This window comes from Ictalurus punctatus, chromosome 29 (genome assembly GCF_001660625.3).
Source record: "Ictalurus punctatus breed USDA103 chromosome 29, Coco_2.0, whole genome shotgun sequence".
Taxonomy (NCBI): Eukaryota; Metazoa; Chordata; class Actinopteri; order Siluriformes; family Ictaluridae; genus Ictalurus; species Ictalurus punctatus.
This window is the reverse complement of record NC_030444.2, coordinates 4,624,351-4,651,874: the sequence shown is the minus strand read 5'-3', so window position 1 is coordinate 4,651,874 and position 27,524 is coordinate 4,624,351. Positions and strand designations below refer to the sequence as shown.

The window sequence follows — 27,524 nt, the reverse complement described above, 5'->3', positions numbered from 1 at the left end:
ATATCTCACCCTCATATAATATATTATATTACATTCCATCCATCCATCCATCCATCTCCTATAACTATGTACCATTAGTACCTGATCAGGGTTATGAAGCAGAGGACAATTGTCACACTGGTCTCCCACTCCATCCATGTCGGTGTCCTTCTGATCACTGTTGTATCCATACACGCAGTTGTCATTTTCATTTAGGATGCCTGGAATACAAAGAGTAAGAGTCCACATGCAATAAAGATTTCCTTTGTCATACTCATAGATGAAGTTCAAGCTTTAGGGATATCATAACCAAAGCTGTCTGTAATCTTGGCAATGCTTCTAAAGCCAGTTTTAGATTGTGTAATTACAGCTGACTTTTAAGATTTATTACTTGTAACAATGTATGTGATTATAGTAATAATTCAATAACAAACTGGGCGATAATCTGTTCCCCATGTCAGATTATACGCTGAAGACCCTCTAATGACAGACCTGTGATTAAAGAAAATTCTTTAGTTACATTGCATAAAACTATGTCCTTTTTACATCATCAATCAGTAATACGAATTGTTTCTGTGCATTACCATGCATAGTAACATTGCAACACACTGTTTAAGGGGCCAGACATGTAGGCTGGTAAGATTTTATAAATTAATGTGATTAATTTGTACTTGTATTTGCAATTTGCCCATGAGTTTCATGCCATCCTTTGCCATTCTCCTTTTGACTTTTACACAAGCATCATAGCAGTGGTTACACTCTTTGATTTTAATTTTTTTTTAAAAATACCCTAGAACTTTGCTCTCCTTGGTTGCAATGCTAATAAATTGGCTGTCAATGTGCATGTCACAGAACTAAAGACCCAGTGTTGTAAAATGAATATTTAAAATCGAAAAAAATTTACAAATGTTGGTTTCCCAATTATATTGGACTTTATTGTAAATTACAGGGTTAGGCCATACCATCCCCATCAATGTCAACAGCACAGGCATCTCCTTCTCCATTGTTATCTGTATCTATTTGAGCTGGATTGTGTTCATATGGGCAGTTATCACACCGATCACCCACATCATCCTTATCATAATCAAACTGCCTGGGATTAAACAGCAGAGGGCAGTTGTCCTGTTGGGAGCAAAAAATTTCAGTTCACAAACAAAGAGGAAAGACAGATTTACTGAGCTGAAGCAAAAATCATATTAAAGTATGATGACTAGAAACTGGGTGACTTGCTGACAGTCTTCAATACTTGAAGTAGGTAAGTAATTTGTAAGTAATAAAAATGGCAAACAGTTCTGAAGGTTATAAAGTAAAATATATTCCTAGGCTTTACCCATTCCATGCATGCACATCTTGGAATTATGTAATAGCAGTGCGCTAACATTACAATTGAATTAAAACACATTTATATCTTTAAAAGACTAGCTGACAAGATCTCTCACCCTCTCATCCATAATTCCATCGTTATCATCGTCCTTGTCACATGCATCGCCTTGTCCATCCTTGTCAAAGTCCTCCTGGCCAGAATTTGGAAGGCTGGGACAATTATCCTAGAGGATAAAAGGCAACAAGTAATCAAAACCATCAGTGAATCATATCTCCTCAAAATCAGTATATTGTCATGTATCATGTATTACCTTCTTGCAATGGTAGGTGGCATTAGCTCTACACACCAAGTTCTGGTTGGGCCAACCATCCAGATCAGAATCTTCTCCACAGATAAAGCCATCTCCTGCGTAGCCAATCTTACAGTGACATTTATACATAGGATCACTGAAGTGGCTAAGGTAGATGCATTCGGCGAATCTATGACAATTATGTGTCTTGTCCTTGCAAGGGTTGTCAGGTTCACAAATCTGTGGGATTAAAAAGATGTCAGGTGTTAGGTCTACTCACATCATGAACTCCACTTCCAGCCTGCACCGCGGTCTACACTCTTACACTCTCACCTTCATTTTAATCACCTGCATCCAATTCACATCATAGTCAGAGCCACAGTATAAAAGGACTTTCATTTCACTCACTTTTTGTGAAGTATACGCTTCATTCATTGTGTTTGTGACAATACCAAGCCTGCTTTTCTCTCTGTTCACATTTTCGTTATTGACCCTGTGTTGCCTCGTGTTTTTGATATTGTCTTGCACTCAATAAACTCCCCTACCTGCATTTGCATCTGTCTGCCCATTCATCACATGACATGAATACTACGCCTCTCCTGTTGGTGCAGCAGGCGAGCCGAGCTGGTGGCGGCTCACGGCTACCTTACAAGAGTGCAGTGCCTACTCATCATACAGCTCAACGCCAAGGTAAATCGTTATTGATCGTTATTTGCTGAGTGTTTTTTTCATAGTGTCTTGCCTCTGACTCTAGCCTTTAATCTCTAGTTGGATTAAAAGTGAAAAATAGCCAGGTCAGTTGAAATATTTATTAAAAAACTTTAAATAAACCTTATTAGTAAAACAGTCCAAAGCTCAGATTTTTTAAACACATAACATGAACATTTTCTGTTAATAAACGCACAAGAAGTTTGTGTTAATATCAGAAGAAAACGCACCACAGTCTGAACACACGGAAGTTGGACATGTTAGTCTGTGACTTGAGGAGAAAGAAAGCTGCAGACAATATGGACTATGTCTATACTGTGGAAGAAATGTATATTTTTGGAGCCAATTGCATTATGAGACCTGAAAACAAACAACATGGCAAGGTGACCACTTGATAACCCCCATGCTAGAAAATTTAAAAATCATGTTGCTTGTTTGTTTTTTTTTTTGTCCTGGTGTTTACAATCTAATTTCTTCCCCCCACTCATCGATTTTTGAATTGGCAGGCAACTTCTTAAATGAAAAAAATGTTGATTCACAAATGAAATTCTTCTAGTCCCACTCAAAGGTTCAACAGTTATGCATACACTGGATGGTTTGCCACTGAGTCCAGGAAATAATACCTAAAGTACCATTCCTCTACTGAACCATCTCATTTATGATCACCAAGTCTTCCTAGAACCTGGTGATCCTATGCTCACCTTGGCTCACAATGCACAACCCAAATCATCTCCTGGAAACATGGTGAGCTAGCATCATGGTGAGCTAACATCATCCACATTGTTTTAATTTCTGTCTATCTCTCCTTTGCCATGCAACCCAGATTGAATGTCCTGAAGCTGCAAATATGGTGGAGTTCCTCAAACTCTATTAGATTCTGGCAGAGTCCACCGAATTACCACCTCAGTGCTCTTGTAATTGCATGACATTAGAGAAGGTGATGAATAGATGTCCACCATATGGCCATGCCATATGGACTCACAAAGGTTCCTTCAGTCTTCCAGGTGTTCATTAACGAGGTGTCTTCCAGATGTACGTTAATTCCTAACCCTGTTTGTGATAGCGTACATTTACATTATTCAATTTTTTTTTTAATCCACAGAAAAGAAGTCATGTATGTCATGAAATTCAGGGAGAATCAGGTCTTCATAAGGCAGGAATGAGTTTCATCATACCTCAGTATAGTCCTGTGGTTATATCCTCTCCAAGAATGGAGTGGAGATGGACAAATTGAAGGTCAATATTCTAACATCTCAGTCTCAACCCATCACCCGAAGGAATGTCAAAAATTCCTGGGGTGTGCCAACTTTTACTGGGGTTTCAGCTCGGTGATCACTCTGTTGACTTTATTCCTAAAGGGTTTAGCGAGAACTTTGAGATGGACCAAAGAAGCCATGAAAGCATTCAAGAATCTGAAGGAATTATTTACCAGCCCCAATTCTCCATCACCCAGATCCTTTGCTCCTATTTATTGTCAAAGTAGGTGACTCCAAAAGTGGAATTGGAGCCATCCTCCCAAGACAAGACAATCTGCACAAAAATCATCCATTTGAGTCCTGCAGAAAGAAATTATGAAACTCCTAGCAATCAAAGAAGAACTCCTGGTAATCAAAGCCTTCAAAATCTGGAAATCTGTCTGAATATCTTCCAAAACACTGAATTCTCAACAAGACAGGTGGACCCTCTTTTTTACTTTCTTTAATTTTATTCTTACTTACAGACCATGATGTAAGAATATTAAAGCTTCCATCATCATTTATAGTCAGTCTCATTACCTGATACATCATGCAGGACATCCAACATGCACAACAAGAGGACCCAGCCTCCTCAGAGCGAGGCGATACCTCACTCGTTTTGGACACCCAAGCATTCATAGAAACATCAAGTTCATTTAAAACAAATTCTGGTGGTCATGATTTCCCAAGGTTTTCAAGAATGTCTCAAGATTTGCCAAGCCTTGCACACTCGGATTACTGTCACATACCCCCAAGGACTCCTGGAACCTCTACCCATCCCACAGCAGCCTTGGTCTCACATACACTATATGGCCAAGAAGTTTATGGACACCTGACCATCATACTCGTATGTGCTTTTTGAACATCTCATTTCAGATTTAGAGCCCCTTTGCTGTTATAATAACCTCCATTCTTCTGAGAAGGCTTTCCACTAGATTTTGGAGAGTGGCTGTGGGGACTTGCCCATTCAGCCACAAGAGGATTAGTGAGGTTAGGCACTGATGCCAGTCAAGAAGGGGTGCAGTCCAGAGAAGCAAATTAGTAAATGAATCACATGTAAATGAATCATACGTAAATGAATCACATGAAAATGTATCACTTGAATATGAATCTCATGAAAATGAATCATACGTAAATAAATAAATAAATAAATTAAAGACAAGAAGGGGTGCAGTCAACATTCCAAATTATCCCAAAGGTATTTAGTGGGGTTTAGTGGGGTTGAGTTCTTCCACTCCAACCTTGGCAAACCATGTCTTCACAGGCCTTGCTTTATGCACAGGGCCATTATCATGCTGGAAGATGTTTGGGGTAGCCCCCACACAGGTCTCTTTAACAAACAAAAGTAAAAAATTAAAATAAATAAATAAACTAATAAATATAGCTGCAAGAGGCAATCCGTGGGGTCCAAGCACTCCTCGAAAATAGCACCCACAGTGGCCAGTTCTTGCCAAGATACATTGCAGACCATGCAGTGCTGTGAAGTATTTTTTCCTGATTTTTTCCATTTTTTGTGTATATCTCATGCTAAATAGTATTAGATTTTCAAATGAAATACAACATAAACCAAAGGCAACCTGAGTAAATACATAATACAGTTTTTATTCATTTATTTATTTATTTTATTGATGCAAAAAAAGTTATCCAACACCCATCACCCATGTGAAAAACTAATTTCCCCCATAAACTTAAAATCTGGTTGTGCCACCTTTAGCAGCAATAACTACAACCAAATGCTTCCGATAACTGGAGATCAGTCTTTCTCAGCGCTGTGGTGGAATTTTGGCCCACACTTCTTTGCAGAACTGCTTTAGTTCTGAAGACTTTAAGAAGACTTTAAGAAGACTTCATTCTCCTTTAGGATTTTCTGGTAGAGAGCAGAATTCATATTTCCCTCAATTATTGCAAGTTGCCCAGGCCCTGAAGTGGCAAAGCATCCCCACACCATTACACTTCCACCATCATGCTTGACTGCTTATATACACAACACTACTACACTACTTCTATCTACACTACATCTCTAGGGCAGGTGATTGAGTCTCATGGCTTCTCATATCATTGCTATGCTGATGACACCCAGCTCCATTTGTCCTTCCAGCCTGACGATCCATTTGTCTCTGCACGCATCTCTGCTTGCCTTTCAGACATCTCGGTCTGGATGAAGGAAAACCATCTTAAACTTAACTTGGCAAAATCTGAGCTTCTCATCATCCCAGCCTGTCCCTCAATCAACCACAACCTCACTGTACAGCTCGGCTCACTCACACTCATGCCAACCAGGATGGCCAGGAACCTTGGGGTGATTCTTGATGACGGCTTGACCTTTGCAGACCATATCTCAGCAACTGCAAGGTCCTGTAGGTTCATCCTTTACAACATCAAGAAAATCTGACCCTACATCACCAAACAGGCTACACAGATTCTAGTCCAGGCCCTTGTTATCTCTAAACTGGACTACTGCAACTCACTGCTTTCAGGCCTCCCAGCCAGCTCCGTCAATCCCCTTGAGATGATTCAGAATGCTGCAGCGCGCCTCGTCTTCAACCAGTCCAAGAGAACCCATGTCACACCCCTCTTCATCTCCCTCCACTGGCTTCCTGTAGCTGCCCGCATCAAGTTCAAGGCCTTGATGCTCACCTACAAGACCTTGTCAGGAACAGCACCCTCCTACCTCAACTCTCTCCCGAAGGCCTACGTTCCCTCTCGCAATCTGCGATCGATTAGCGACCGACGTTTAGCAGTTCCAACTCCAAGCGTGGCTCAAGGTCCCTTTCCAGAACCTTCACAGTAACTGTTCCTCAGTGGTGGAATGCACTTCCAATCTCAATCCGGACCGCAGAATCTCTCACCATCTTCAAAAAACAGCTAAAGACCCACCTCTTCTATGAACACCTAACCAACTCATAATTTAAAAAAAAAAAAAAAAGCACTTACACCTCTACTCTGCACTTTGCTTCTTCTGGAATTCAATTAATAGATCTTGTATGGTAGCACTTCTTGTATTGTTCTCTGCTTGATATATCGCTTTGCTTGTATCTTTCTCATTTGTAAGTCGCTTTGGATAAAAGCGTCTGCTAAGTGAATAAATGTAAATGTAATGTATATATATATATATATATATATATATATATATATATATATATATATACATATAACATAAACAAAAGCACACAGACACATTTTTTTAAAGTAAAAGTGATCATTTAAGTACTTTAGGAGGAGGTAGGTCTTTAGACGTCATTTGATGATCACCAGTGACAGCCATTTGGACATCTAGGGGAGGTTCATTCCACCACATAGGTGCCAGAACAGTCTTGATGCATGCCTTCCTTTTACCATGAGAGACAGTGGGATCAGTCAGGCAGTGCTAGAGGATCGGAGGGAGCATGGTGCAGTGAGAGGTGTGATAAGTGTTTTGAGGTAAATGGGTCTATTTTTGGCTTTGTAGGCAAGCATCAGTGTTTTAAATCTGATGCAGGTAGCTATCGGAAGCCAGTGGAGGGAACGCAGCAATGGGGTGGTGTGGGAGAACTTAGGAAGGTTGAAAACCAGTCTCGCATCTGCATTCTGGATCAGTTGCAGAGGTCGAATGGCAAAGCTGCAGTAGCCTAGTCTTGAAATGACAAGAGACTGAACAAGCACCTGAGTGGCCTGTATGGATAGAAATGGATGACTCCTTCTGATTGCAAAGGAAAAATTGACATGAGCATGTGAGGTTAGCAGTGTGAGAGGAAAAGGACAGTTGATTGTCCATTGTTACCCCAAGGTTGCATGGTATAAAAACCCATTTGAGGATATGACCTCACCAAGAGACCTTCACACAGGCACAGTTGGTACTGGATAACTTTTTTTGCTTCAATAAACAACATTATCATTTAAAAACTGTATTTTGTGTTTACACAGGTTGCCTTTGTTTTAAGTTAGATTTTGTTTGAATTTCTGAAACAATTTAGTATGAGCTACACAAAAACAGAAGAAATCAGGATGGGGTAAATATGTTTTCACAGCACCATACTTTTGTTACTTTACTACATTTATAAGCAAGCACTTATGACTTGAAACAGATGTCTCAAAGAGGAAATACAAGCAATTATTTCCTTCTCCATTGCAAAATAAGGAGGATAGAAAGCACATGCTGTAGACTCGAACACAGATCTCAAAGCCTTGCTGTTTGTTCTCAGTCATGTATGTTCTGAGCCACTGAATTTTACCTTGATCTATGTGTATGACCTTGCTTTGTTTCTCTGATATCCCATTTGGATTATCCTTCTGGATTTTGTCTGTGTTTATGGTGTTTTGATCTGTGCCTGGCTTCTGACTATTTTTTTTGGATCTCCCTGTTGGTACAGTTTACTCTGAGATATATCTGTGTATGCTTTCATTTTAAAACACTCTCCATCTACACTGGCGTTTTCATTTTCCAAAAACTGCTCATCCACACTGAAATGTGCAAAAACACTTAAATCCCTATACTGCTCATAAAAACGTAAGAAGCTTTGGCCTGCGTCATTTCCATCAGGCGTTTAAAAATGCAATCTGAAGGTTGTATAAAGTGACATTAATCTTTAACAATGCTATCAAACTGGATAGCAGGCACAACAAGTGTAGTACAACATCGTCCACTATCTTGTTTGTTTTGAGTTTGAATGGGTCACATGACTGCATCAAATGATTAAAAATACTTTTTTATTTATTTAAAAAAAAAAAATCTCAGTTTTCTCAAACGGAGAATGGCATTTTCAAATTCATCCACTTGGAAGAGAGTTTTTGAAAAGCTCTGTTTTCATTGGACAAAAATTCGCAACATGGATAGAAGGCCAAAACGTAGAGAACAGATGAATTTTCAAATTTATCTGAATTAATATGGATGTAGCCTTAGATTGTGCATTTATGGATCCTAATCTTGCCCCTGAGTCCTCTACATTACACTATCCTTGTGCCAAGGGTTTTCCAGGAAAGAAACCATTTTCAAGTAAGTGGAATCTTTTATTTTGTTAAATATCACTAAATAACACTGTTTCAGCTGACCACACACTGTCAACCATCATGAAATCTGATATGCTATCTAACCATTCTACCATTGTCAACTATCAATCATATTAACTGATTGTCAAAATCAGAAAATTACTTTCATAGCTCAAAATAAGTCTTTTGACAATAAATACTTCAGAGCTGTGATTAAGTTGCTGTTCTTTTGTAGAAGAACAGAGTAAGCTACTGAACACGTGCAGTGTCACCACTGTCTTTTTGCTGATTGGAGCAATTGCTAATGTTATAACAGGTGTTACAGGTTGTCACAAGTGACACCACTACCCCTACTTGACAACCACTGTAAAAGATGAACCATATAAAATAACATTCAGCTGTAAATTGTAATCTCTGGATTATTCAAAGTAAATTCTTGTCTTTTGTCTATAAAAATGGCGAGGTAGGGCCCTTGTTGGCTTCTATTTATTCACGGGACCGCTACTGAGGCTTAAACCACAAGTATGTGATTGTTAATTTTTTAATTACTTCTGTCTTCAGTTAATTCAATTTTATTTGTACAGACATTGTCATAAACCATCTTTAAAGAAGTCTGAAGTATATTTATATCCCTAATGAGCAATCATTACTTTTTCACAATTGTATGTGATGGAGTCAAGCAATACTGAGTGTGTTAACTTGGAAGGATGTTCAGTATGAAGTATGATGGTCTTTATGATTAAAGAAACAGTTTGGTTACAGGTGTACAGGTAAAAAAAAAAAAAAAAAAAAAAAAAAAACCTGAGAAAAAAAGCTGTTAATACTGAAAAACTATTATACCTTAATTGTTTTAATAAAACTATTCAAATAGCATTTGTATTTAATTACAGTTCCAACCTGCCCCTTGCACTTTGTTTATCACACCATTACTATATTTTGTACATTTTTAAATGTTTTCTATATTGATATGCAAAGTGCTTATTGTAGTGTACTTTTATGTGTAATGAAAACTGATTAGGGAATAATACATTTAGGGAATAAAATATTTTTACTTACATGTGTACATACACACTAAGAAACATTTTTAATCCTTCAAGTTATTTTCTTTATGTGCAAGTGTATACCATGTAGTAAAATGTATATTTTATATAATTTGTGACAGCATATTAATCCCTTTAATAATTTCCTTTGGAGTGCTATTTTACGAATGTATTTAAAAAATTAAATTTTATTTATAACCATATTTAAAAAAATAATGGACTATTTAGCAAGGGATGGTTATTAGGGGGAAGTGAAAATATGACACAGTAGTGCAAAAAAGACGCATGTTTGATTGGTTTCTTCTCTTACCTGAGGGCCTTTTACAGCTTACCCACTCATGAGTGGAAATTCAAGATTCTAACAGTACAGTCACCTGCAGTGAAAGTCCAGTTACTACCGCTATACAATGGTGCCAAGGCGTTCCTAACCTGCTTATTGTTCCTGGCAAATTCCACTCCCATGCCAAAGGGCTGGTTTCCTTTGTAACGGGCAGGACAAGGAAGGCAGTGGAATCCTGGGTCAGTGTTCATGCAGCGCTGTTTCCCAGTGACTTTAAAGCACAAATCAGGCACCAGATCACACTACATATGAAACACATGCATGCACGCACACACACACACACACACACACACACACACACATGGAGATGGCAGTGAAATCAGGAACATTTTGGACAAAATAAAACAAAAGTGTGACAAAAGTGTGCAAAGAACAGACTGTTTATCAAAGTGTACTGATCGGTGCATACTGGAAAAATACAGGGTCTTTCACACCATGCAGATTGCATTAACACATTCTTTCCAGCTTCCTTTGTCTCTCACCTTACCTCATTCACATCCTCGCAAAATGTTCCATTGCCCCAGAAACCGGCGGGGCAGGTACCACATTCCCATGAGCCATCAGGTGTGCTGGTGCATTCCACCCCTCCAAAGCAGGGATTGGACAGACAGCCATCTGATAAAGGGAGAAACAAAAAGAAAGAAAGAATGACCTAAAACCTTTTTTAAAGAGTGCATTAGAAGAATAGACATAATAATTTTAAAAAAACCAAATCAGAAATCAATGCATCCAGGAATATGGTTTAACACACAACACCTTTTTTTTCAGGTTACTACCTAATGTGTAAGTAGTGTGAACAGTATATGACAGGAACATGTGAAACATACAATAAATTCAATGCACAGTACAGGTAATTGGATTATACAAAATGACAACAGAGAACAACAGGAGCAGTGTCAGGATAAACTAGATAGTAAACAGAAGTCACCACCATTAACATACCAGCAGGGCAATCCTGCTTGTTGCATGTCCCCGTCTGTTCGGCTTCTCCTGAGCACCATCTTCCTCCATACTGTGGCAGAGGGCTATTACACACACGTATTCGACTCCGCACTCCTCCACCACATGTCACTGAGCATATAGCCCATGGGGACCATGGGCCCCATCTTCCATCAACTGCAAGAATGTGAGGTCAAAAAAGTTCTTTAATAATGCAATAGTTTGTGTGTATATATATCTGTGAATGGTTTCCAGTGTTCCAGTTCTTTTCAATGTCCAGTAGTAGCAATTGCCAAATTATGTGGACACCTGACCATTACGCCCTTATGTGTATTTTCAAGTCAAGTCAAGTCGAAAGGGTTTTTATTGTCATTCCTCTATATAGCGTGTATACATTGGAACGAATTGACGTTTCTTCAGGACCATGGTGCAACACAGAACAGTATGCAAGACAACATAAAGTGCAATACACAACAGTGTCAGACAAGTGCAAAACAATAAATACACAGACCAAAACAATAAATACACAGGACATTAAATACACAGAACATAGACTGTAAAGTATTGTGTAATGTAGCACAATAGATTACACTATTACCTGCACTCACACACATCTTTAACACATCCCTCTCTACTGACACATAACCTACCTCATTTAAGCAGGCCCGGGTTACCCCACTGCTTAAAAAACCATCACTTAACCCTGCTGTGGTTGACAACTACAGACCTGTTTCCCTCCTCCCTTTTCTTTCCAAAACTCTTGAAAGAGCCGTTTTTAATCAACTCTCCAATTTTCTCAAACAGAACAACCTCCTGAACACCAAGCAGTCTGGCTTCAAGATCAATCACTCCACGGAGAATGCTCTGCTTTCTGTCACTGAAGTCTTACGACTAGCAAGATCAACCTCAAGATCATCTGTACTCATCCTACTCGACCTCTCTACTGCTTTCGACACTGTGAACCATCAGATCCTCCTGTCAACTCTCTCCAGCCTGGGCATCACCGGAACAGTTCTGCGCTGGGTGGAATCCTATCTCTCAGCCAGATCCTTCAAAGTATCATGGAGGGGAGGTATTTCTGAAACTCAGCAACTCACAACTGGTGTTCCACAGGGGTCAGTTCTGGGTCCACTGCTCTTTTCTATCTACACTACATACCTGGGGCAGGTGATTGAGTCTCATGGCTTCTCATATCATTGCTATACTGATGACACCCGGTTCTATTTGTCCTTCCAGCGTGACGATCCATCCGTCTCTGCAAGCATCTCTGCTTGCCTATCGGACATCTCGGTCTGGATGAGGGAACACCACCTTAAGCTCAACCTGGCAAAATCTGAGCTACTTGTCATCCCAATCTGTCCCTCAATCAGCAACAACCTCACTGTACAGCTTGGCTCAACCACACTCAAGCCAACCAGGACAGCCAGGAACCTTGGGGTGATTCTCAATGACAGTTTGACCTTTTCAGACCTTTACATCTGAACAACTGCACGGTCCTGTAGGTTCATCCTGTACAACATCAAGAAAATTAGACCCTATCTCACCGAACAAGCTACACAGATACTAGTTCAGGCTCTTGTTATTTCAAAACTGGACTACTGTAACTCACTACTCTCGGGCTTCCCGGCCAGCTCCATCAAACCCCTCCAAATGATTCAGAATGCAGCAGCACGTCTCATCTTCAACCAGCCCAAGAGAACCCATGTCACACCCCTCTTCATCTCCCTCCACTGGCTTCCTGTAGCCGCCCGTATCAAATTCAAGGCCTTGATGCTCACCTACAAGACCTTGTCTGGAACAGCGCCCTCCTACCTCAACACTCTCCTGAAGGATTACGTTCCCTCATGCAATCTGCGATCAATCGACGACCGACGCTTAGTACTACCTACTCAGTGTGGCTCAAGGTCCCTTTCAAGAACCTTCAAACTAACTGTTCTTCAGTGGTGTAATGAACTTCCAACCTCAATCCGGACCGCAGAATCTCTCACCATCTTAAAAAAAAACCCAGATAAAGACCCACCTCTTCCGTGAACACCTAACCAATCTTTAAAAAAAAAAAAAAAAAAAAAAATTTACTCTGGCACTTATACTTATACTTATACTCTGCGCACTTTGCTTCTTCCGGAACTCAATTAATGGATCTTGTATAGTAGCAATACTTGTATCGTTCTCTGCTTGATATATCGCTTTGCTTGTATTTTCTCATTTGTAAGCCGCTTTGGATAAAAGCATCTGCTACATTAATAAATGTAATGTAAATGTAAATGTAGCAGCAGAATTATAACAGCAATATTTTCAGCAAAAATGAGTTCCATAATATAAAGCGACTGATGCAGCTATGTAACGTGCAGTGTGCAGTGGTACTGAGTCTTACTGGGTTAGGTGTTTGACTAGTCCAGTTGAGTATTGCGGGGCAGCAGGGAGAAACTGTTGTGGAGTCTGCTGGTGGTGGCATGGATGCTCTTGTACCTTCTGCCAGATGGCAGGAGGGTGAATAGTCCATGAGTGGGGTAAGAAGGGTCGTCCGCAATACTGGTGGCTTTGCAGATGCAGCAGTTGTTGAAAGAGGTATCAATGGTGGGTAGAGAGACCCCGATGAGCTTTTCAGCTGTCTTCACAATCTGCTGTAGGGTCTTGTGTACAGCGATATTGTGTGGGTCCTGTTTAGGGTCTATACAGTGATCGGAGGCTGTGCAGTTCCCGTACCACACGGTAAGACAGCTGGTCAGGATGCTCTCTGTCATCCTTCTGTAGAAGGAGGTGAGGATGGGAGGGGGGAGTTTGGCTCTCTTCAGCCTCCAGTGCTGCTGGGCCTTCTTGACTAGGCAGGTGGTGTTGAAGAGTCCAGGAGAGGTCCACAGTAATGTGCACACCAAGAAACTTGGAGCATTTTACTCTCTTTTGACAGTCATGAGTCAGCAGGGTAAACAGCAGTGGACTGAGTAAACAGCCCTGGGTGGCACCAGTGTTCAGTGTGGGGGTGTTGGAGGTGGAGCTGCCGAATTCTGACTGACTGGGTCAGAAAGTCCAGGATCCAGAAGGAGGTGTTTAAACTCAGCTTTGTTGTCAGTTGTTGTGGGATGATTGTGTGAGTGTAACAGGCCAGTAGTCATTCAGGCAAGACACAGATGATTTCTTTGGCACAGGAATGATGGTGGTTGTCTTGAAGCACATTGGGACAACTGCTTGGCTCAGACAAATGTTGAAGATGTCTGTGAGGACATCTGCAAGCTGATAAGCACATTCCCTCAGCACCCACCCAGGTATGTTGTCAGGACGTGCAGCTTTCTGTGGGTTAACTCTGCACAGAGTTTACATGATGTCTACTGCAGACAGACTAAGTACTTGTTTGGTGAGAGTTGGGGTAGTCTTCCTCGCTGGCATGTGTTCTGTGCTTCAAACCATGCATAGAAATTGTTTAGTGCATCTGTGAGCAAGGCGTCATCATCACAGCCAGGTGGTGTAGCTTTGTAGTCTGTGATGTCCTGAATGCCTTGCCACATAGGCCTTGTCTCCTTGGTGTTTATTTGATGTAATGGTGGATTCTTTCTTTGTAGTTCTGTTTTGCCTCTATGATAGTCTGGGACAGATTGGTCCTTGCTGTGCGGAGGGCTGCCTTGTCATCGGACCTGAAGGCTTCAGCGAGCACACTTCAGCAATCATCCATGGTTTCTGGATTGTGCGTGTGGTGATGGTCGTGAAGGAAGTTACATCAGCTATGCACTTGCTGATGTAGCCAGTCACTGATGCTGTGTATTCCTCCAAGTCTGTGTTGTGGTGTATAGCAGACTCTCTGAACAAATGTTCAGGCTGTGTGGTCAAAACAGTCCTGAAGTGCTGAGCTGGCTCCCTCAGACCAGGTTCATATCTGTTTCAGAACTGCTCTGTATCCTGGGATTAGCATAACAGAGATGTGGTCCGAGCCGCTGAGGTGGGGACAGGAGGCAGCGTTGTAAGCACTGTGAATGTTTGTGTAAACAAGGTCTAAAGTGTTTGTACCATGGGTTGCAAAACCAACATGCTGGTGGAATTTTGGTAGCAATGATTTCAGATTTGCGTGGTTAAAATCTTCAGTGATAATGAAAAAATCATTACTGTCTGTAAGTTACTGATGGCCCTGTAAAGTTCACTTAGTGCTTCCCTAGAATTAGCGCCGGGTGGAATGTACACTGCGACAATGAGCACAGTGGTAAACTCTCTGGGCAGGTAATATGGTCAGCATTTCACAGTCATAAACTCCACCAGCAACGAACAGTAGCTTGAAACCACGATGGCATTCCTGCACCATTTATTGTTTATGTAAACACACTGCCGCAGTTGATCATTCCATTACAGATTTAGTCCCCTTTTGCTGTTATAAGAACTTTTCTTCATTTGTAGACTTTCCATTATATTTTGGAGCATGGTTATGGGGATTTGTGCCCATATAAGATCATTAGTGAGGTCAGGCACTGATGTTGGACAAGAAGTCCTGGTGCACAGTCAGCACTCTAATTCATCAAATGTGTTCAGAGTTGAGGTCTAGGCTCTGTGCAGGCCACTCAAGTTCTTCCACCCAACCGTGGCAAATAATGTTTTTATAGACCTAGTTTTGTGCACAAGGGCATTGACATGCCTAAACAGGTTCGGGCTAGGCCTCTTAGTTCCAGTAAAGAGGAACTATTAATGCTACACCATCACACCCATATGGGAAGACTCACATATGGGTGTGATGGTCAAGTGTCCACATACTTTTGGCCATATAGTGTACTGTATATCTTGTCATGTGCATACACCAATAGCCATAACATTAAAAACACTGACATGTGAAGTGAATAACATTGATTATCTTCTTATAGTGGTATATATTAGGTAAATGGCACACTTATATAGCGCTTTTATCCAAAGCGCTTTACACTGTGTCTCATTCACCCATTCACACACACCACTGGTAGCAGAGCTGCCATGCAAGGTGCTAACCTGCCATTGGGATCAACTTGGGGTTCAGTTCTTGCCCAAGGACACTTCGGCAAGTGGAGTCATGCAGGTCGGGAATTGAACCGCCAACCCTACAATTAGTGGACAACCTGCTCTACCAACTGAGCCACAGCCGCCCTGGAAGGGGGTTATACCTATATTATGTAGTAAGTGAAGCGGGGAAAATGGACAAATGTAAAGATCTGAGTGACTTTTTGACAAGGGCCAAATTGTAATGGCTAGATGATGGGTCACAACATCTCCAAAAGGGCAAGTCTTGTGGAGTGTTCCTGGTATGCAGTGGTTAGTACCATCTAGTCCGAGCCCTCAGAAGAGCTACCGTAGCAGAAATTTCTGAAAAGGTCAACGCTTTGATAGAAAAGTGTCAGAACAGTGCATCGCAGCTTGCTGTGTATGGGGCTGCAGACCAATCAGAGTGCCAAAGCTGACCCCTGACCCCAGCCAAATAACCTACAGTGGTCATGTGAGCATCAAAACTGGACCATGGAGCAATGGAAGAAGGTGGCCTGGTCTGATGAATCACATTTTCCTTTAAATCATGTGGACAGCAGGTGCGTGTGCATCGCTTACCTGGGAAAGAGATGGCACCAGGATGCACTAGGGGAAGAAGACAAGCCAGTAGAGGCGGTGTGATGCTCTGGGCAATGTTCTGCTTGGAAACCTTGGGCCCTGGCATTCATGTGGATGTTACTTTGACATGTACTACCAACCTAAACATTGCTGCAAACCAAGAATACCCCTTCATGGCACCAGCATTCCCTAATGGCAGTGGCCTCTTTCAGCAAGATAATGCGCCTGTTACACAAAGATTGTTCCAGAATGGTTTGAACAAAGGGTTCAAGTTGGCTTGGCCTCCAAATTCCCCAGATCTCAATCTGATTGAGCATCTGTGGGATATGCTGGACAAACAAGTCCGATCCATGGAGGCCCTTCCTCGCAACTTACAGGACTTAAAGTATCTGCTGCTAACGTCTTTGTGCCACATGCCATAGCAGACATTTAGAGGTCTTGTGGAGTCCAAGCCTCGAAGGGTCAGAGCTGTTTTGGTGGCACAAAGTGGACCTACACAATATTAGACAGGTGTTCTGTTTTAATGTTATGGCTGATCAGTGTATATAAGGCAATATTTAATATTATCTCCATATGAAGGTATCATTATTTTAATCAGTGACTCACTCAACATATTGACTATATTTGGGATGTCAAGAGTTAAATGCAAAGGAAGAGCTCATCAAAAATGAATCACTTTCTTCATTGAATATATAAAGCCAGATCATATGAAACTTAAGAAGTGTGAATGCTGTCACTCACTAGGGCATGGCTTGGAATCACAATGTTGTGTCTCTCTGCCACTTCCTTCACAGTCCATCCCCCCCAACTGGGGTACTGGTGAGTTGCAGTGGCGAATTCTGGTAATCTGGCCTTCACCACATGTTACTGAACAGGAGGACCAAGGAGACCACAGGCTCCATCCTCCATCCTGACGAACTGAATACCACAGTAGCATTTATTATTTTCAATACATTAGACAATCCAGTACACACTTATTATTGCATATAGAGGTAATTAAATGCAAAAACAGATGTCACAAAGTCTCCAGAAGAACTGTGGTTGACTCTCCAAGATGCTTAGAAACAAAATACCAGCCAAATTCCTTGTAAAACTACACAAAATGTACCTGAGATTACTGATGCCTTTTAAAGACTAATGGTTGTCATCCCAAAATATTGACTTTGTGTAATTTAGTGTTTATTGCTTCTTAGGTAAACTTTTTTTTAAAATGTATAATAAATGTAATTTAATAATTTTTGGAAAATATTTGCTTTACAGCATTTCTTTACACACTTTTGTACACTTATATGTTTGCATTTTGCGTATTTATATATTTCCAACATGCTGACATTATGTTACACACAAATCTATTTAGTCAATTTAGCAGGTTTAAAACATTACCGGATTACCACAACTAAATACAGTGCATGTAAGGAAAAAATATCTTTCAACTCTACATGCCAGAGTCAGTATTAAAGCAGAGATAAAAAAAAATGAAATGACCTATTAGCACCACTGTTTGCACTGAAATATTAATGTAAATAATGTACTTTCTCACCTCTACTGTCACATTTAGCCAAGCTACATGTGCGTGTCTGGATAGAAGGACCACTACAGGGGTTGCTGGTCGCATCACATGACCTGCCTCTCTGCTGGGTGCCCATACCACATGTAACTGTGCATTCTGTCCACTCAGACCAGGGTGACCAGCCATCCTCACTGTCCTTAGCTGCAAACAGTCACATACAAGAAACAATACAAATCTACAAAGTATTTTTCAGATCCTGCTAACAGTATAACTATAAGTGCAACCAAACCCAGGCAGAGGTTGGATAATGTTCACCTCACCTCAGCCTCTGCAGTCCTTTTCATTGTGGGAATGTGGGAGCCTATCTCATTAACACTGGGCACAGGATAGGACAGTTCACATTGGATGGGACACCAGTCCATCACACCAGTCCATCACAGGGCACCATTCACACACATATTCACACACTCATTCACACCTAGGGACAATTTATCTTAGACAATCCACCTCACTGCATGTTTTGGACTATGGGAGGAAACTGGAGAACCCATAGGAACATGGGGAGAATGTGTGAAACTCCACCCAGAACGTAGGTCATCCAGGATCGAATCCTGGAGCTGGAGGTGGCAATGCTACCCGCTATGCCACCCTGCTAGCTAACGTAATATCTTCAATTTCACACTCTAGTCTGAACAGATGGTACGGTTGATATACTGAAGGCCTACCTCAGAGTGTGAAAGGAAACAGATTCTGTTGTGTCCAACTAATCAAAAATAATTCTATTTACGTAGACACATTGGACAGCACTCTCCATCCAGGAACACTGGAACGGCACAGGCCACAGGAGGACAAGTAATCTGGTGGCACACAATCTTTGACTCCTACCAACAAAAAGAAAAGCTCAGAAAGGGGAACAATGACATTTAAAGCCTATATATGCCAAATCTCCTACATCTATGTCTTCTACCTGACAAGTGCATTTGGTGCAGCTATCCACCACCCAGTCTTCTTTATCCTCAAACAAGCGGCCATCTTGCCAGCACATACGGTTGTGTTTGATATCCTTAATGTTGCCAAGAGCTTTCTTCATGACTGTGTTTTCCTCACTCTGAGAGAAAGACAAGCACAATGGCATAGAATCCATAATGATTCTTATAAAAACAGTAAACTGTGGATACATGACTGGATTTATAGCTAATATCGCTAATAATCACAAAATCAGGAAAAATTTTCAAAGTGAGAAATATCTGACAGTTCTGTAGAATATAAGGTCCACACAAATAGGTGGAGCTATTTCCTTGGTAGCTGATAACAGAGGAATCTAATGGGCATTGTATATATTTCTGTGACACATTTGAGTATATATCTGGTGGATAGAGGAATAAAAGACTGAGAAAGGTGGATAATCAGAGAGATGCTGGTTGTAATATCCACTTCTAATCTGCAGTTATTTACTCTGTGATAGATGCAGGTTTATGAGCGAGTATATACCAAAACAGGCATGTGTGTGTAACTGTGTGGAAAAAGACTTAAGAAATTAACAGCATGTGTTTTAGAGTGTGCGTGTTAGAAAAAGAATAACATTCAGAGAGAAAGATGGAGAGTGGTGTGAATCCAAAGTGGCACACCACTTGGTCTGCAAGAGCCTCAGGGACCAAGTGTGTTCAGCAGCAGCTGAATTTCCCAGAGATTGTGCCAAAACTCTTTCACTGCTGGGATGCTCCCAAAGGGAAAAAAAAAGAGAGTGATGTTTAAACACAGCCAGACATGTCTCGGCTCCCACTCACAAACAGGGGAACACTTACTGTGTCCTGATTAAATAAATCATAAAAACCCAACTGCCGCTGGAATTCTATTATTTAAGCTTAGTTAACCTCAAGTACTGTTCAGCAATAACTTTGAATAAAAGCAGATTAACATATTTATGCTTACACATGCCAGGAGTCATTTCTGGGTGAGGTTTAATGTGGTTTTGTTCTCTACACTCAATAAAATTATGAGTGCTACATTAACTCATACAGAACTAATCAAAATCAATATTTAATGGGCATAACTATATATAAGCATTAATAAAAAAAATTTAAGTTTGTGTGTGCATGTATCCAGTAAACATCAGGACAAAACCTATTAGTTAGGAGCTATTAGTTACTTAATATATTCTGTCCTGTTATAAAAATAAAGAAATTACTTTTATAACTCTAATTCTTTCTCTTAATGCACTTACACTTAAAGAATTGTGTAATGGCTGAAGACACTAAAATCATCATTTAGACAAGAGAGTTCTCATGACAGTTAAAAGAAGATCATTTACAATTGAGGTTTGAGAAGGCAGCTTACCACTTTCTGTAGGCCATCCATTAGGTTTCCGACCACTATGCGGAGTCCGTTGAGCTCCTGCAACATGGAGCTGAGCTGTTCGCACGAGTGCTTACACGTGTTTATTTCCTCCATTTCTTGCCTGATAAAGTTAGTAGAGATGGCTGGACTGACTTCCATGATGTCTTCACCCTTGTCTACCATGTGCATGTCATCTGAGAGATTTCCAATTTACGCACACGCACACACACACACACACACACACACACACACACACACACACACACACACACACACACACACAAAGAGACAGAGAGGCAGACAGAAAGATAGATAGATATAGACATAAAAAAAACATTAGCTAGAGATGAAATAACAATGGAACGTGTCTCATTCTGGTTGATGGGTGTAAACAATTTTTCTCCATTAGGCTATACAAATCTAGACCTAAAATTCAGCAGTATTGCACTTGGTAACTGGCTGATTTATCATTTCCTTTTGGCAACTTAGGTAGGGGACCAAACAAGAGTAACAACTGCAGATGCTAAAATGACAAGTGAGAATTTACAAGTGAGGATTTGAAAGTACCAAAATAAACACCCTGACAATATTTGGAAATAATTCAGACTCCAAGATTTATTACTCCTTTTACCATCCAGCTTATAAATGATAAATATTCTGTAGAAGCTTCGCAGCTTCATAGAAACACTTTTTAATTAACCAAGAGACCAAAGGCCTGGCCTAAGAGATGGAGAATATGAAAAAGTAAAGGAATTATGATCACTAATCCAAGACTTGCATTATTTGGGGAAGCAATCCAAGAAAATAGGAAACAGGAAACTTTAGTTCACACAGCCAGATACCAATATGTGTGTTTGTGTGTGTGTGTGAGCACAACTTCACAGCTATCTTTGGAGGTACTCAAAGTCTGTTATTCTTGAAAGACATGTTTATATGAAGAAGGCACTCCTAAATATATCTTTGAACACAAGGCTTGTTATTATGGTGTGTATACAGGGTGCTAAAATACTAAAATAAAGACAATTAAAGAGAAAAAAAAATGTGCATGTTGTGTAGACTAGTGTTCATCTGTAAGTAACAATGACAGAGTATTGTCAGTCAGTCTGGTCCACAGTTTGACGTGGCACTGTTAACTGGACCATTTCATGGTACCTGAAAAAAGGGTTTAGGAAACCTTCACATCTATATATTTAGCGGAAGGAATCTAGAAGCCACAGTTACTTTAAAAGCTCAATGCAGAAACATTCAACGCAACGTTAACTGCACTATAAGCATGTGTACAATTCTTGTGCCCCATGTACAATTCTTCATGTAGTTATGGTAAGACAGTCTAAATTTCATTAAAAGGAAATTAAATCTATGTCAGATGATGTTTTTTGGACAAAAGGGAAGGCAAATCCAAATGGTATTGATTTAGCTGGGTGTATGGACTTTCCTGGCCTGCTCCAAATGTGAGCAAAGGACCACAAGGCATAATGCCCAGTGTAAGTGTTAGCATGGAGTCAGCCAATGCATGAGGTCACTGCCTGTGTGTTTATCTGTGAGCATGTATAAAGGGTAAGTAAAAGGAATCTTAACTCTATAATATTCAGTGGCTTTTCCCCAAAATGGCTATAGCACATAATTGTAATATAAATCTTTGGAATAAAACTCTTCTTAAAACTTCTTTATAGTATGTGCACCCTGGTTGACCTCAGTGTAGTTCACAGCCACAGTCAATTCCAATAAACTTGACATAATACAGGCTGATCCACGGGCTTTGTGAAACACTTTTGCAAATGCCCGTAAGATTTAGAATGGAAACAGTCCAGCAAAAAGAAACCCCAAACATGTAAATTAAAACAAACATAATCTTCATCACAAAAAAGCCAAAAAACAAAAAATAAACCAAAGAAACTGCATGATAAAAGTAAAGGAATTATGTAGCCCTTGATCATTTTCCTTGATCAAGCAGTTATAGGCTGTTTAAAGTCCCAAAAATCTTGAAGCAAATCAATATTCTGCAAATAAGCACATACTAATTCATTCTAATAAACATGTCCATATGGTTAGTCTCATTAACATTTTAAAAACTCTTTTAGGCATTGTTATTCCATTCTTACCAGGCTTGGAAATCTCACAGCCCTTTTTTCTCAGAATATCTTCGACAGGTGTATCAAAGATGAAACAAACATTCTGCAACAAACCCTGCAAGATGTTAGAGGTGTTAGTACTGGGGTAATCTATTACACCAATATTCTTTATATAATTTTCTGATAAATTACTATTAGTCTTTTAAGTAGAGAAAGATGTAATACATTTTCTACAAAGACAATCTATCAGTCATTCTGAACAGAAAGTTCAACGTACATACTGTAGCAGAGTTGCCTGACTGTTACAGTACATACTGTAACAGATGCATATGAATGGAGTTTAAACCACTGGGAATTGTAAGACTATGATGTAATGCTGTGAGCAACTGAGCAACTCTGATAAGGGAATATGTAATCTTTAGTTATAGTGGGTTTGAAAAGTACTCAGACCTTTTCAGTTTTTGCATACTTTGTTGAGCTATAGATTTAAATAGATTAAATGTATTTTTTTGCCCATTAAGCTACACACAATAATCCACAATCACAAATCAAATACACATTTTTATTCTTGCAACTGTATTAACAACCAGAAATTAAAATATCTAATTTAACTAAGTATCAGACCCTTTAATAAAGTACTCATGTGATTTGATTATCGTTTGTCTCTAGAACTTCACCGCAGTCAAATTGCCACTTGTGGTACATTCATGGTACAAACATTTGTGTATAAGGTCCCACAGTTCACAGTGCATGTCCAAGTAACTCTGTGTAGACTGCCACAATCAAATTGTGGTGAGAGATGGACCTGAGCAAGGGTGTAAAACCATTTCTAAAATTTGGAATGTTCCCAGGAGCACAGTGGTCTCCATCATTGTAAAATCAAAGCAGTTTGGAACCACCAAACTACCACAAACTACTTCCTACTTCTGGCCATCCAGTTACCAGAATACAAAGCAAGGGTTAGAGAGGTGACCATGATCCTAATTACCACTTTAACAGAGCTTCAGAAGTCCTCTTCAGAGATGGTAGAACATGCTGGAAAAACAACCATCTCAGAAATACTCCATCACACTCATGAGTAAAAAAGCAGGCACATGAAGGACTCTGAGATGATGAGGAAAAAGATTCTACCCAAAGCCCAGACTCCAACCCCATAGAATATCAGTGAAAAGATTGGAAGGTAGCAGATCACACACTCTCCATCCAGTCACATTGAGCTTGAGTCAATCTTCCAGATCACATTGAGCTTGAGTCAATCTTCCAGGAAGAATGGATGAAATTGCCCAAATCCAGGTGTACAAAGCTTGTACAGACTGAAGAAGGTACAAAGATGTGAATGCTGCTGTAAAAGGTGCTTCTACAAAGTACTGAATATTTACATAAATGAAGGTCTAAATATTTATATAAATGAGATTTCAGGGGTTTCTTTATTTTTTAATACATTTGCCAAAAAAGAAAAACTTGACTTATTTATTTATTTATTTATTTATTTATTAGCTTTGTTATTGTTAGTTATTGTGTGTAGATTAATAGACAAAAAAGTGAATGAGTCCATTTTAAAATCAAATCTATAAAACAAAAAAGTGTGAAAAAACTAAAGGGTTTGAATGACATTTTCCTTTAGAATTCATTAGTATAATTTAGAACTCATTGTTCCATCAATGATGTCAAGCCATCCTGGCCCAGATGCATCAAAACAGGCCCAAACCATGATACTACCACCACCATGTTTCATGGGATACGGTTCTTATGTTGGAATGCAGTGTTTTCCTTTCGCCAAACATGATACTTCTCAAAAAGTTCTATTTTGGTCTCATCCATCCACAAAAACCTTTCCAATAGCCTTCTGGCTTGTTCACATGATCTTTGAACTGCAGACGGGCAGCAGTGTTCTTTTGGAGAGCAGTGATTTTCTCCTTGTAACCCTGCCATTCACACCGTTGTTGTTCAGTGTTCTCCTGATGGTGGGCTCATGAACATTAACATTAGCCAATGTGAGAGAAGCCTTTAGATGCTTAGGTCACTCAGGAACCCTGGGTTCCTGTGTGACCTCATGGATTATTACATGTCTTACTCTTGGAGTGATCTTTGTTGGTCTTCACGCCTGTAGAGGGTAACAGTGGTCTTGAATTTCCTCCATTTGTACACAATCTGTCTGACTGTGGATTGGTGGAGTCCAAAGTCTTTAGAGATGTTTTTTTTTTTTTTTTTTTTTTTAACCTTTTCCAGCTTGATGAGCATCAACAACTCTTTTTCTGAGGTCCTCAGAAATCTCGTTTGTTTGTGCCATTATACACTTCCACAAACATGTGTTGTGACGATCAGACTTTGATAGATCCCTGTCCTTTAAATAAAACAGTTGGTTCACTCACACCTGATTGTCATCCCGTTGATTTAAATCACCTGACTCTAATGTTAGCTTTAAATTAAACTGCTAATCCTAGAGGTTCACATACTTTTTGTCACTCACAGATATGTAATATTGGATCATTTTCCTCAATAAATAAATGCCCAAGTATAATATTTTTGTCTCATTTGTATATTTGTGTTCTCTTTGTCTACTTTTAGGACTTGTGTGAAAATCTGATGATGTTTTAGGTCGTATTTATGCAGAAATGTAGAAAATTCTAAAGGGTTCACAAACTTTCAAGGAACACTGCAGACATAATGAGGACTGTATACATGTTGTAAACTGATTGGCCAGATGAGAATGAGACTATGCTTCTGAAGATTTTATATGTGGGGTGATTAATTCAAGTCTGGAATAAACAGTAACAAATCAAGGTAGCGTGCCCTGAAATAGACTGGTGTCCCATCTGTGGGGTGTGTTCTTGAATCCCACCTACTATTCCCAGAATAAATTCCAGATTGAGATGAACTCTGACCAGGATAAAGCATGAATGAATGAATGAACTAGGTAGCAGCAAAAATAACACAGTATAAAGGCTCATAATTAGACAAAGGGTCAGGATTAGACTTCACAGAAAAGGGTGCTGGAGGAAAGACACTATTTGAGAATAAGAGAAATGCCTCTTACCCTGAAGTGACTCTCCCTGTTAGATCCCTTGGCCACATACATGTAGCTGCCGTCAGCTTGCAAGTGGTCATAAAAAGACTCATCCAGGGTAAAGCTATCAATGAGGCTGCAGTCCACATAAAGGTTGGCATTCTCTCCATGCACATGCAATGTGATGTTCTTCCATTGTGAGTCTGATAGATCCACATCCTCAAAGGACACTACGTTCTGGGAGCCCTCCACCCAGTAGACCAGGTCCAAACTATTGGCACGTCCATTAGAGATGATCTCGAAATGTCGACGACCACCAGAATCCTCTAAGCCCACAAGAGTGCCACGAGACGCTCGATCCTGACGTATGGAAGCCACAAACACAAAGCCGTCATTGTTCTGGATCTGTCTTAGGAGCTGCTGGAGGACAGAGGGGCTGACTGGAGGAATGTGGTCAAAGCGGATGAAGCGGTATGCTGGAGAATCCCATTCATGACCCTTGAAGACTTTAGCGCCAATCGTCTTTCTGGTGATGTTGCTGATCTCAAACAAGTTAAAACTGGATTCATTGTCCACTTGGCCTCCTTGGGAGTAAATATAATTTAGACCTCTTACCATTTACTGAGCAAATGCGCCACGATACTAAGATTATCGAAGCAAATACTCTAAGATATTGGCTCAACAGCCCATCATGCATACAGTAAAATCATTCTAAACATCTAAAAATCCTAGACTTAACTGAACTATTGAGTTATTGAGAAATATATATATATCAATCATTATATAAAGCATACAGTACATAGATAGGAACCATATGCCAATCATGTCAACCAAAAATAATGGAAAACCTTATTTTAATAATGGAAAATTCTTTAGAATTTTTTGTCATAATGATACGGAAAATAAGTAGGTTATGCATTTACCTTGTGGTATTGCTGTGGTGTGCAGTAACAGCACTGGTAGCAAGATATGAATTATCCTGAGTATCATAACTCCTTAAAAGAACAGATTTTTTTTTTCTAATTAGATTTCATCAAATATTCAGCATTCAGGGTGAATATTAACCACTTGTTCAAGTTGTGTTCTAAGTATAATATTGAGGAAAATAATACCTCATGCAATAGTGAGTAATATCTATGCCTCTAATAAATTCTTGTAGTCTTATATATTTATCAAAAAACGACACTTGATGTACAAGCTGAAAGAAAAACTCAGCAATGATAGTTGGAAAAAAAAAATCCATATACCTGTTAAAAATGAAATCCCAAAAAAGGCAAATTATCCTCTGGGGCGGGGGAAATGAAAACATATATATGTTCTACTAAAAAATATAGATATTTATTTAGTTTGCTTTTTAATATATATATATATATATATATATATATATATATATATATATATATATATATATATATATATATATATATATAAAATATAGGCTAGATAAACCGAGAGAGAAAAAAAGGAAAAAATGGACTAAAAGAAGTTATGCAGTTGACACAAAATGTTATCCAGAATGCACAAAAATAACAGACCAGCCTTAAAATAAAAATACCGATGCCTCACATGCAAAATCCAAGAAGTCCCCTAAATCCACAGGAGCGCAGGGGTGAGGGAAATGCACTGAGCGTCATCGACCCGTCTTATATACAGTGTGAAAAGGGCACGTCAGTTGGATGTATATGGAATCTGCGTCTACTGTAGAGCTTTCGTAATTCCGATATTATAATAAACCCAAAGCCCACTACGGTTTGGCTCCCTCCTACTGTATCCAATAACAAATTCATCTTTGTGAAATCTTCTTGAAGGAGGAGCATGAAAGGAAAACGAAGACGTCTTAAAGGCGTACTACCGTTCTGAATAATATAGGCTACTAATTAGTATTGCGCCATATATCAGTATGCGCCATAGTAATGCGCCATAGTATTGCGCCATATATTAGTATGCGCCATAGTAATGCGCCATATATTATCCTAATCAGTAGGCTATGGCTTCACCATAGTTTATGCCTAAATAAAAAAGCCTTTTGGACTACTGTTCAGGCATAACAATGCATAGGTTAGGTGTGCTTATGACATGGATGTGAATTCATTTATATAGGGTTGGTTTTAATTAGACAGAGTTTCTTTGTACATTGTCTGAGCTATGTGTTAGTAAGTAAAACAACATGCATGATATACTGTATTATGTAAAAATTCTCAACGTGTTGACTATTTAAATTTGAAAGAAACA

At 39.7% G+C, this 27,524-nt stretch overlaps 1 protein-coding gene across 5 annotated transcripts in view; it reads right to left on the bottom strand.

Annotated features, from left to right (window-relative positions):
- Positions 1-27,073, bottom strand: part of thbs2a (thrombospondin 2a) — a 50,145-nt gene extending 23,072 nt beyond the window's left edge. For 2 of the 5 annotated variants that reach the window (XR_006981395.2, XM_053677562.1), the window contains exons 1-16: positions 26,859-27,073; positions 26,216-26,287; positions 25,323-25,876; positions 22,316-22,400; positions 20,214-20,407; positions 18,844-18,984; positions 18,664-18,757; positions 17,907-18,077; positions 17,108-17,284; positions 10,823-10,996; positions 10,368-10,495; positions 9,970-10,122; positions 1,614-1,832; positions 1,419-1,526; positions 942-1,101; positions 82-200 (exon numbers count right to left, since the gene is read on the bottom strand). Coding sequence is in view for 4 of the 5 variants with exons in the window: in XM_053677562.1 (XP_053533537.1) it covers positions 82-200; positions 942-1,101; positions 1,419-1,526; positions 1,614-1,832; positions 9,970-10,122; positions 10,368-10,495; positions 10,823-10,996; positions 17,108-17,284; positions 17,907-18,077; positions 18,664-18,757; positions 18,844-18,984; positions 20,214-20,407; positions 22,316-22,400; positions 25,323-25,876; positions 26,216-26,282 (2,544 nt within the window). In the remaining variant the exon portion in view is untranslated. Of the gene's footprint in view, positions 1-81; positions 201-941; positions 1,102-1,418; positions 1,527-1,613; positions 1,833-9,969; positions 10,123-10,367; positions 10,496-10,822; positions 10,997-17,107; positions 17,285-17,906; positions 18,078-18,663; positions 18,758-18,843; positions 18,985-20,213; positions 20,408-22,315; positions 22,401-25,322; positions 25,877-26,215; positions 26,288-26,539; positions 26,614-26,858 lie in introns of all 5 variants that reach the window. The other 3 variants (XM_017461699.3, XM_017461700.3, XM_017461701.3) reach the window with 3 other exon arrangements.
- Between the last annotated feature and the right edge of the window lie 451 nt (positions 27,074-27,524).